Source organism: Apium graveolens, chromosome 5 (assembly GCF_009905375.1).
Source record: "Apium graveolens cultivar Ventura chromosome 5, ASM990537v1, whole genome shotgun sequence".
Lineage (NCBI taxonomy): Eukaryota > Viridiplantae > Streptophyta > Magnoliopsida > Apiales > Apiaceae > Apium > Apium graveolens.
Genome location: NC_133651.1, coordinates 66,285,019 through 66,297,856, shown reverse-complemented (window position 1 = coordinate 66,297,856; position 12,838 = coordinate 66,285,019). Strand labels below are relative to the sequence as shown.

Below are 12,838 nucleotides of genomic sequence, written 5' to 3'. Positions count from 1 at the left end.
TGTAAAGTATGAATAGAGTTGCAATATCCAATGAATTTGGAAAGAAAAGAATTTTGGCATAAATCGGATATCTTGCTGATCAGGCAAAGATACCAATAAGTAACCTTTTCTAATAGTAGATGGACGAATTCCCCACTGGTCATCACCCTGTCCGCATTAGGACCTATGCTGGACTGCCACTCAGCCACTTACGCATTGATGGACGCCCACTGAGCCACTTACACTTTCATGGATGCCCACAGAGCCCATGTTGCTTATGTCGACTGAAATAGATGGACTTACTTCCCGAACGTTGGGCAAGTAATAAAAATGTTTTCACAAAACAGCAACCTCGTTGCGAATATAAAATACACCACATAGCCGGATCCCTCAGGTTTTGAGCGATTATTTAAATCCCCTTCGAAAGGAATATCTTAAATCTAAAAATGAGTTTTGGGATCCGCTCTAACTTTTAAAAATCATTTTGAAGACTCGAAAATATTTTAAAGAATGTTTAGAGTAACGCTGATTTAATAAAATAAATCAGTCCCGATATGTCGGAGAAAATATCTGAATATTATTACCTAAATAATATTCCCATAAAGGATAATCTTTATAAAAATAATTGAAGTAGAAGTTTTACAACTCATACTTGAAATGAATAATAAATAACCAACGATATACTTATACGAAAGTACGATCTTTATTTGAATAATCGAAAATAAGTTTGATTATCGAAACATTATTCTTTAATAAAATAAAGAATATTATTTAATTAAATAAGCGGAGTCATAAGTGCTCGAATGAATATTCAAAGTAATATTCATTAAATAAATAAGCGGAATCATAAGTCCTTGAATGAATATTTAAAATAATATTCATTATATAAAATAAAGTTATCGAATAAACCTTATTCGATTAATAGTTTTGAAAACTATATCTATATATATATATAAATATATATATATATATATTATACTCGGGAACATTGACTCCCGGTTTAGAAAATGTTCACTTTTGGGTCCCCTATACTATGGGTATACGCAACTACTGCTTATCTCTAGCATAGGTATTATGCAACTTATAAGCATTTGAATCAACAATTAGATATCAAGATTATGAAACAGGCATGCATATATACCATATCGGCATGCTCCAATATATCGCAAGATTTGCTAATAACAATCATGCACTTATCACAAGACAATGCAAATACATATATACATCACAACAACAGTATAACGGGTAGAAAACTTGTCTGAGTGTTCCCGGATAGACTTAAGCTTAGAGTGGTTCCGATAACCTATGAACAACAACATAAGTCGGAATTAAACCCTGGTCTCTTAAGAAACTAGACTTTAACCAATTGAACCCTAACATTCACTTATGGTCACTCATACGCTTAACGAATCACATAAGTCGTTCGAGTACCCTTGGCTCCACAATTTTTAATAAATTAACCATTTAGAATTTTAAGGCGATTCTTTCGCGAGTACTCTACCAACTGCCTAATCCACTTTACATATTTGTTTTATACTCCAATTAGTCATTTAAGGGCCTTAACCAAGGTTTCAAAGTAAGGCGAGGGGTAATGGTTCGTTCGCGAAATGTCGTTACTTAAAACGGTCGTTTCTCCTAAACCGTACATCGGATTCAAGCGACCCACATATCAAAACGAAGCTCGTAACATGAACTATCTAAATATGGCAATGGTCAGAATCTTACAGTGAGTTCATGGGTCCTGAAGTTAAGAACAAAAACAGTATAGGGTACACCGGGCATTACGACGGCTATGTTTACGCGATTACCAAAGTTTATACTTATCCAAATCAATCACAAAACAACTTACAACCAACATTACAACCAAAATCCATCCAAACCTCACTACATCAGTCCATTACTTCATGTTTTATCCAACTCATTCAATCACAAACAAAAGCTACTAACCATACTAAGCTTCATTAACTATAAACAAGATTCAATCATCCAACTCACTTCAAACCCAACCAAACTTGAAACACACAAGCACCATGCTTCTCATATACTAAAACAATAAAAACCACTCCTAAACATTCAAAGTAAAGTTTAGGGTATGAGGTTTTACCTTCCTTGGTGAGTGATAAGTTGCTAGGAAGCCTTAGGGAGCCCTGATCTATCCTCCTACTAGCTTGATCTTTCCAAAGAAATCAAGAACACAAAATTAATTTCAAGAAAGTACTATTCACCATCTTCTTGAATGATTTATAGAAAATGCTAGGAAAGGATTTTGAAGCTAAGATTCCTAGGAAGTATGTAACTTAACTAGGAGAAACTAGGATAATTACCTTGTAAATTAGCAAGTGGAGGAGCTTGGACTTCCCATTTATTAAGAAAGAAGCCGAGAGGTTTCTTCAAGAAATGGGGATGAAAAATGATTTGTTTGCTTGCTTGGTCGATTTGTGTGGTGTTTTGATAGTTTGGTTAACAATTAACCTTGGTTTGACTATGGTTTAAAATTCTTGGCTAAGATTCATTCTTGAATAATATCTCTTTAACCTTGCTTACCTCATCATCCCTATGTCACTTCCATGCCACATGTCTTTATCTTGTGGTTTGATGATGTCATAATCCCTGGCTTCTTCTACAAGCTTGTCTCTTGGTCGCTTATTTGTTTTACGGTTCGCTTATCTCTTGTTTTCGTTAATCGTTTAAGGGATCATATCCGGGATCTTATTACTTGGGTTCCCCTAAACCTTTCTCAATTCTTTCTGTATCTGGTGGATTTTCGGGGAAAAATCATAGTGTCCGGATTCGAATTCTAACGACCTTTACATACACTCATTTACTTTATAGAATACTAATACGATCTTATAATTTCCATAACAGTACTCCTATATAGCGTGGTCTGATAATTTTCCTTAATCAGCATCATCAGCAAAATTTACTATTCATCCGTGTTTCAAAATTCCAAAAATTGGGGTTATTACAAAAGAAAAGAGAGAGGTGAAGCTCATTGCAACACCAATGGAACTTAAACCCCTCGGGCACTTTGTTGAGAATGCACGAGAGGACATTCATACACAAGGAAAAATTATACGGCGACAAGGGATCGCCATGCCTAATATCTTTACTACCTTTAAAGAACCCATGAACCACTCCATTTAACTTAACAGAAAACCTGGTAGAAAAAATGCAAGCATTAATCCACTTTATAACTTTTTCTGGAATTTGAACCCTCCTTAGAACGGCCAAAATAAAGTCCCAATGCACCGAATCAAACGCCTTGTGCAAGTCGATCTTGATTACACATTTTGGGGTGCCAGTTTCCCTCTCATAACCACGAAACAACTCTTGAGCTAACAAAATATTATCAAAGATAGAATGCCTAGGGATGAAGGCTGATTGAGCAATATCAACCAAGGAGGGCAAAATCAGCTTCAACCTAGAGGCCAAGATCTTCGAAATGCACTTGTATATGACAGTACAAAGAGATATAGGACAAAAATCTTGCATACGGGTAGGATTTGTTGGATTTTTAAACGCAGCGGGGCGTGGAAAAACACTTTTACACATATAAAATCTAAATAAAAGCATATAAATCGTGAATAAAAATTCGAGGGATCGAATCTAACCTTTTAAAATAATTCGGAGACAACGATCAGAAATCCTTAGCAGTTGCTCCTCAAGTGTGAAGCACTCCACCGGTATCCACCAAGAAAACGATGTTAAGGAGGAGGAAGGAGGTGGAGAGAATTGGGTTTTCCAAACTTTTTGGGTTTTCGGGTTTCGATGTTAGAATAAAATTAGGGTCTATAATAGTGTATTTATAGGCAAAATTTTCAGCTGAAATTTTCCCATAAATATTATTATTATTATCCCATTTATTATTCTCATTAATAATTCAAACACCTTTTAATCATTAATCCTTCTTCTAAACACTTTAGAAATAATTCTCTCTCTTGATTTAATTTCCAAAAATTAAATCCTTAATTAATAATATTAAGAACTTTTCTTAATTAATTTATAATCAATTAAATCTCATTTAATCAATTATTAAATTTTCCAAACAATTATTTATTTCACAAATAAATAATTATTAGCCATTATTAATTAATTCCTCCACCAATAAATCATTCTCTTTTTATGGTGTGACCCTGTAGGTTCAATATTAAGCCGGTAGTAGAAATAAATAATAATAAAACTATTTTATCATTATTTATATAAATTCTCTAATTTATTAAATATGATTAATTAATTAATCACATTTATTCTACATCGTGAGTGATGCTTCTCAACATATCGCGACTATCCGGATAATATGAATTCACTGCTTAGAATACCAAGAACCTGTCAGTGAATAGTTACCGTACAATAAACTCCTTCTACCCTACAATGTCCCGATTAAATACAAGGCATGGATCTCGTGTCAAGCCTATCTAATTCAATCACTTGCTTACCATTTACTATGCGTAGTTCTATGCAAATTAGAAACTCCTTTCTAATTTCATTCACTCTGGCCAGAGATTCCTGAACTAGCATAAGTGGATCAGCCTTGAACATTCGCTTCCTTCACTGGAAGGGGTAGATCCTTTATTGATCATACACTATCTTCGTGTACAAATTCCTATACCCAGAAGAGCCCTAATAATTGTCCCTGGAGACTAAGAACTAAACCAAAGCATAGTTCAGTGTACACAAGATGACTATGATGACCTCAAGTCCAAGGATACTTGTACAACTATCACTAAGCGAACAACTGCTGACACGTGAGTGAACTCCATCAGTTGTTCAGCTAGGCGAGTCATGTTCAGTGAACTTATTCTATAATAAGCACCTACATACTAGCTATAGTGTCACCACACAAATGTCTATGAGAACAGACATCCTTCATAATGAAGCAAGCATAGTATGTATCGATCTTTGTGGATTATTAATTACCAGTTAGTAATCCTATGACCAGGAACTATTTAAGTTTAGAGTTATCATCTTTTTAGGTCTCACTATTATGATCTCATCATAATCCATAAAAAGCTTTACTCTAAACTATGGTATATCTTATTTAAACACTTAAATAGATAAAGCCCGTAATAAAAACAAAACAAGTCTTTATTAATATCAATGAAATCAAAACAGATTACATAAAAGTTATTCCTAAATCCTAATACATGATTGGACTTAGGACATATTCCTTTCAATCTCCCACTTGTACTAAAGCCAATCACTCTGGTATCTAATACCCATCTCATCTTTATGACGATCAAAGTGACTTTCAAAAAGTAGCTTTGTGAGTGGGTCTGCTATGTTGTTATATGTGTCAACTATAATTCAATACAATACAAGAAATGTTACCGCGCTCCCACTAACCCTTTTATAGACGCATGGTTCATCTTCGTTTTTGATAAAATCAAACTCTTTGATTGTCTCATCAAAACAAATGTTCCATCTTTCGAGAAGCCTGCTTTAAACCACATATGGTTCGCAGCAGCTTACACACTAGGTTTTCATTTCCCTTGGAAAGAAAACCATCTGGCCATCTGCCAGATTTCATAGTCGTAGTAAGCAGCAATCGCAAGCAAAATCCGAACTGATTTTAACAGGGCTACAGGTAAAAGGTTTCATCAAAGTCAATCCATTGCCTTTGTTTGAATTCTTTTGCCACAAGCCTGGCCTTAAAGGTCTCCACCTGGCCATCTACTATAATCTATCTTTTGTATACCGTATACTTAGATTCCATTCTGGATTTAATGGCACTATGCCATTTCTCTGAGTCAACACTACTCATAGCCTCATTATAGGTCACAGGGTCATCATCATCAATGATCGACAACTCATTGTCATTCTCAATGACAAGGCCATATTACCTCTCAGGTTGGTGAGACACTCTCCCTGATCTATGAATGGGCTGTTCCACAAAAGGTTGTTCAGTCAGAACAGGTGTTTCCACATGATCCGTAGTAGTTTGTGCTTCTTGAACTTCATCAAGTTCAATTTTGCTCCCACTGTTTCCTTCAAGGATAAACTCCTTTTCCAAGAAGGTAGCATGTCTGGAGACAAACACCCGATGATCGATGTAAAAGTAATACCCTAAAGTCTCTTTAGGATATCCCACAAAACTATATTTTCGGATCGATATTCCAGCTTATATGGGTCAACTTTCTTGACATAAGCTGGACATCCCCAAATCTAAACGTGTTTAAGACTCGGTTTCCTTTCTTTCCATATCTCATACGAAGTTTGAGGAACAGATTTTGGAAGGCACCTTATTCAGTAAATATGCTGAGGTTTCCAATGCATAACCCCATAGGAATACTGGAAGATTTGCATAGCTCATCATGGACCGAACTATGTCTAACAAAGTTCGATTTCTCCTTTCAGATACTAATCTGGAGGAGTCCACTGGGAGACTATACCATTTACTTTGAGATAATCTAGAAACACTCCATTAAAGTATTCACCACCTCGATCTGATCGAAGAGTTATAATACTATGTTTGGTTGTTTCTCCACTTCATACTTATACTCTTTGAACTTTTCAAAGGTTTCAGACTTGTGTTTCATCAAACACATATCTGAATCTAGATCTATTATCCATGAAAGTAATGAAGTATGAAAATCCACCCATGGCTTGCGTAGACATTGGTCCACATACAACTGTGTGTACCATTCCTAGCAAATCTGCAGCCCTCTCTCCATGTCCACTAAATGGAGACTGCAGTGCCACTATAAAGTGAGATTTTCATCATCCCTTTTTCTTTTATTAGTTTGTTCAATCTGAAGTAAATTATGTCACATATATACAGACCATTATTTAAAGCACCACATCCATAAAGAATATTATCTCTAAGAATTAGAACATTCATTATTCTCAATAATAAATGAAAATCCAGCCAAGTCTAACATGGGAATAATATTCCTCACAATCGAGGGAACAAAATAACAATTATTTCAAACAATAGTCTTGCCCGTAGGCCTATGTAAATGAAATGATTCTACATCTTCAGCAGCAACTCTTGCTCCATTTCCCATCAGTAGAATCACCTCCTCTTCCTCAAGAGTCCTACTTCTCCTTGGTCCCTGCAACAAATTGCAGATTTGAGAACCACAGGCGGTATCTAATACCCAAGTAGAAATTTGATTTAATGACATATTCACTTCTATCATGAACATACCTGAATCAGAAGCGGTAGTCTCACTACCCTTCTTCTTCTTCAATTCTGCAAGGTAAACCTTGTAGTTCCTCTTCCAATGCCCCACCTTGTTACAGTGAAAGCAAACAACTTTGCTCTTGGGGTCTTCAGCTTTTGGTGGAACCGGCATTTTCTCACCTACTTTCTTCTTCTTGGAAGGGTTCCTCTTCCTTTTATTAGGATTGGAACCTTCACCAATTAGAAGAACAGAACTCTTCTTAGGGGGAAAATTCGATTCCGCAGTCTTCAACATGTTGTGGAGTTCAGGCAGGCTGACATCCAACTTATTCATGTGAAAGTTCACAACAAACTGCGAGAACGAACTCGGAAGCAATTGCAAGACCAGGTCTTGGCTCAGCTCCCCATCCATGACAAAACCAAGTTGTCCAAGACGTTCAATCAAATTGATCATCTTAAGTACATGGTCATTCACAGATGATCCCTCAGACATCCTACAACCGAACAGCTCCTTCGATATCTCATATCGAGCTGTCCTCCCCGCCACATCATACAACTCTTGTAGATGCATGAGGATAGTGTGAGCATCCATATGCTCATGTTGCTTCTGTAGCTCAATGTTCATGGAAGCTAGCATGATGCATTGAGCAACATTTGCATCATCTATCCACTTACGATACACAACATGTTCATCATTATGCGCATCGCTAGCAGGTTCAGTAGGCTTAGGTGAGTCAATCACGTATTCCAGCTTCTCAATCCTGAGAACAATTCTCAAGTTTCGAAGCCAGTCAGCATAATTAGGACCAGTCAATTTGTGAGCATCTAGTATGCTCCTTAGTGATAGTGCAGAAGACATAACATACAAAGTAAATCTGTAAATGATAAACACATAACAACACTTAGCAAACATTCGATTTCATTTCAAAATACTATATGAATCGGGTCTTTATTCATAAGTGGCTCCCACTAGTTTTCCTAATTTATTCAACCCCCTACATGAAAAATTAAGCATTCATAATGCTAGTGGGAATAGGGATCCTACATTTCATTACACGACCCCGGCTGTAGCACGAACCGCCATGTAATGTTCAATAGGCAGACAACTCTTGTCAATTACATATCATGTTATTCCCTAATCAAACTTTAGCCTCTTGAATAATTGAGTCTCGGCTGTAGCACGACAAACTCAATATTCTAAGTCAAGTCTAACCCAACATTCCGTACAGTTGAATCAGTCCCCAAAGGCCCACGGCTGTAGCATGTACCGACCTTTAGATTCTTATTCAATGTACACATCTCTATGTAATAGACAAGTATTTCTTATTTCGAAATCAAAGCCCTCGGCTGTAGCACGAACCGACAATGATTCAAAAATAAGAACTACGTTTCTATCATGTTGGAAGGCTATGACCGACACAAGCCCGTTGTATCATTGGCCAATTACTACTTGATATTATTTAATTTTAGAGGGATTATATTACGTTACAATCATAATCATATTATAAAGAGATTCTTCCTTTTAAATTAAATATTTCAAATCAATAATCAATAATCAGACGATTCCCAGATCGGGTGGAGCATTGTCAAGAGGCGTCACTTAATAACCCTTTCTTACAGATAGAAATCTGTTGTTGACAGAATCATCCTTTCTCTCATATCAAAAATTCATATTCAATTATGTGTTTCACAAACATAAGAATCTCATGATTGTATTCATAATATTATTCTTAAGGTTATGAAACAATTTCACTATACTAGGTTGTCTAACAAACGCCTTATGTTCATTTAAGTTCACCTAAATCTATCATCGCATGATAAAATAAGCATATATCACATATATCAATATGAATAAACATCAAGATAGGCATGTTACATCATCTAGCACATTGGTCTAAGCAATATACATCTCTATGTATCACATGAAGCATTTAAAAGCAACTAAAACAGTTAAAAACAGCTTTGAAACACTTCATGGAAATATAAACAGTTTAAAACTTTTATATAAACTAAAATTGATCACTCCATTAGATCCGTCTCGGAAAAACGAATCCAACGGTATATTGCACGCCTAAAACGGAGTTACGAAACTCCCAGAAAATCAATTTTAAAATCAACAGACGGGCTGTAACGCATTACAGGAACGCGTTACTAGCCCTGTAACGCATTTCGGTGATGCGTTACACCCCTTTTAAGCCATTAAAGGGTGTAACGCATTCCGTGAATGCACCACAGTTGTGTAACGCATTCCTGGAATGCGTTACACCCCTATATTTTTATTTTTATTTTCAGCAGCCGTCTTCTTTTTCCTTTTCTTGATTCCCGTGCCGCCGTACTAACTGTTGCACCTGTGCTTTTCTGTCTCCTTGCTTTCCGTGCAGCAACACAAAAACAGCAGACAAGCAGATACATACATACATACTTTATATTATATATATATATGATTTATTTAATTACGAATTTAATTGCAAGAACTTCAAAAAATCATAATAAAAAATCTATACATCCTAAAATTATGAAAAAAATACCCAGACGATCTACAACACTTGTAGAACCCAGATCAACATTCAAAATTATTATGAGAAACGATTTCTCATCAGACAAAATTAATCCATGATATAACTTGTAAAAATCATAATTAATTCATACAAGCACATAAAATTCTGAAATTTTTACCACAGAACTATATGCATACAACCTCTGCTCTGATACCATTGTTGGATTTTTAAACGCAGTGGGGCGTGGAAAAACACTTTTACACATATAAAATCCAAATAAAAGCATATAAATCGTGAATAAAAATTCGAGGGATCGAATCTAACCTTTTAAAATAATTCGGAGACAACGATCAGAGATCCTTAGCAGTTGCTCCTCAAGTGTGAAGCACTCCACCGGTATCCACCAAGAAAACGATGTTAAGGAGGAGGAAGGAGGTGGAGAGAATTGGGTTTTCCAAACTTTTTGGGTTTTCGGGTTTCGATGTTAGAATAAAATTAGGGTCTATAATAGTGTATTTATAGGCAAAATTTTCAACTGAAATTTTCCCATAAATATTATTATTATCATCCCATTTATTATTCTCATTAATAATTAAAACACCTTTTAATCATTAATCCTTCTTCTAAACACTTTAGAAATAATTCTCTCTCTTGATTTAATTTCCAAAAATTAAATCCTTAATTAATAATATTAAGAACTTTTCTTAATTAATTTATAATCAATTAAATCTCATTTAATCAATTATTAAATTTGCAAAATAACTATTTATTTCACAAATAAATAATTATTAGCCATTATTAATTAATTTCTCCACCAATAAATCATTCTCTTTTAATGGTGTGACCCTGTAGGTTCAATATTAAGCCGGTAGTAGAAATAAATAATAATAAAACTATTTTATCATTATTTATATAAATTCTCTAATTTATTAAATATGATTAATTAATTAATCACATTTATTCTACATCGTGAGTGATGCTTCTCAACATATCGCGACTATCCAGATAATATGAATTCACTGCTTAGAATACCAAGAACCCGTCAGTGAATAGTTACCGTACAATAAACTCCTTCTACCCTACAATGTCCCGATTAAATACAAGGCATGGATCTCGTGTCAAGCCTATCTAATTCAATCACTTGCTTACCGTTTACTATGCGTAGTTCTATGCAAATTAGAAACTCCTTTCTAATTTCATTCACTCTGGCCAGAGATTCCTGAACTAGCATAAGTGGATCAGCCTTGAACATTCGCTTCCTTCACTGGAAGGGGTAGATCCTTTATTGATCATACACTATCTTCGTGTACAAATTCCTATACCCAGAAGAGCCCTAATAATTGTCCCTGGAGACTAAGAACTAAACCAAAGCATAGTTCAGTGTACACAAGATGACTATGATGACCTCAAGTCCAAGAATACTTGTACAACTATCACTAAGCGAACAACTGCTGACACGTGAGTGAACTCCATCAGTTGTTCAGCTAGGCGAGTCATGTTCAGTGAACTTATTCTATAATAAGCACCTACATACTAGCTATAGTGTCACCACACAAATGTCTATGAGAACAGACATCCTTCATAATGAAGCAAGCATAGTATGTACCGATCTTTGCGGATTATTAATTACCAGTTAGTAATCCTATGACCAGGAACTATTTAAGTTTAGAGTTATCATCTTTTTAGGTCTCACTATTATGATCTCATCATAATCCATAAAAAGCTTTACTCTAAACTATGGTATATCTTATTTAAACACTTAAATAGATAAAGCCCGTAATAAAAACAAAACAAGTCTTTATTAATATCAATGAAATCAAAACAGATTACATAAAAGTTATTCCTAAATCCTAATACATGATTGGACTTAGGACATATTCCTTTCAGGATTTAGCTTCTTAGGAATAAACGAAATAAAATTAGAGTTCGAACCTGGGGACAAGATACCAGAGACAAAAAAATGCTTGACAGCCTCACAAAAACTCGGACCTATGATAGACCATGTCGCCATAAAAAATTCTACATTAACCCCATTCGGACCAGGCGCCTTATTCTTTTTCATTTTTCGAATTGTATCAAAAATAAGTGCATCAGTTACAAGAGCTTCAAGAAGACTAGCTTAATCAGGAGTAACCATTTTGCAATCAACATGAGAGATGTCGATATCAATATTTTGGTGAGTAGGACCAAGAAGATTTTGAAAATAGGCGATAGCCACTTCAGCACGTTACACCCGACCATGAACAAGGGAACCTTGGTCATTTTCAAGACACAAAATTTTATTACGGTTCCAATTGACTTTGCATTATTGGTGAAAAAAGGAATTGTTGCCATCACCAAGCCCCATCCACTTAACTCTCGCCTTTTGAAGTAAAACAGATTCCTCTTGAGAAAGAGCCACATTAAGATCATTAATCAAGGATCTTTCGGTGTTGATAAGGTTCTCATCAAGGGGATTAGAGACCAAGGCCAAATACACCTCCTCAAGCTTAGTTCGAAAGGCCTGCACATTAGTTTGAATCATGCCATGGTTTTTAATCAACTCCCGGAGAGCATGCTTAGTGTGTTTGAGCTTGAGATTAAACTGATGAATGGGAGAACCACGACAGTCTAAACTCCATGACCTCGAGACCAAATCAAGAAAACCAGGAATGTCAATCATAAAATTAAAGAACTGAAAAGGTTTACCAAAACGTCTAGAACACAAAGGCTCGTCATAGACAAGAGGGCAGTGATCCATTATACCACGAGTTTTGAAAAGCACTTGACCTTCTGTAAAGGCCTGGAACCAATGAGAATTAGCAATCATTCGATCAAGACGCTTGAAAATAGGGGCATGAGCATGTTTATTTGTCCAGGTGAAGGTATCCCCCACCGTATTAACAACATGAAGGCCAGAACTAAACAATATATCTTTAAAAACCTGCATATCAGGAGTCCAATGCTCCCTACCACCAAGAATCTCATCCATGCTAGCCACACAATTAAAGTCACAAAGAAGGCACCAAGGTTGAGTAGTAGCATAAGAATTCGAGCAAAAATTCCATAAGGGAAATGCGATCAATAGCATCATTAAAAGCATAAACAAACGAGACTAGAAAGGAGATATTATTGTCAAGATAAGTAGCATTACAAGTAATGTGTTGGCTCGACATAGAGACCAACGAAACATTCTAAACACTTGGGTTCCAACCAACCTACACCCTACCATTATAGTGATGATCATAATTGAATATCC

The 12,838-nt window shown here is 35.6% G+C and overlaps 1 protein-coding gene across 1 annotated transcript; it reads right to left on the bottom strand.

Moving 5' to 3' along the window:
* Window positions 1-11,905: 11,905 nt before the first annotated feature.
* Window positions 11,906-12,571, bottom strand: LOC141660143 (uncharacterized). The gene has a single exon (XM_074467104.1). The coding sequence runs from the start codon at window positions 12,569-12,571 to the stop codon at window positions 11,906-11,908; it is 666 nt and encodes a 221-aa protein (XP_074323205.1).
* Window positions 12,572-12,838: the final 267 nt, after the last annotated feature.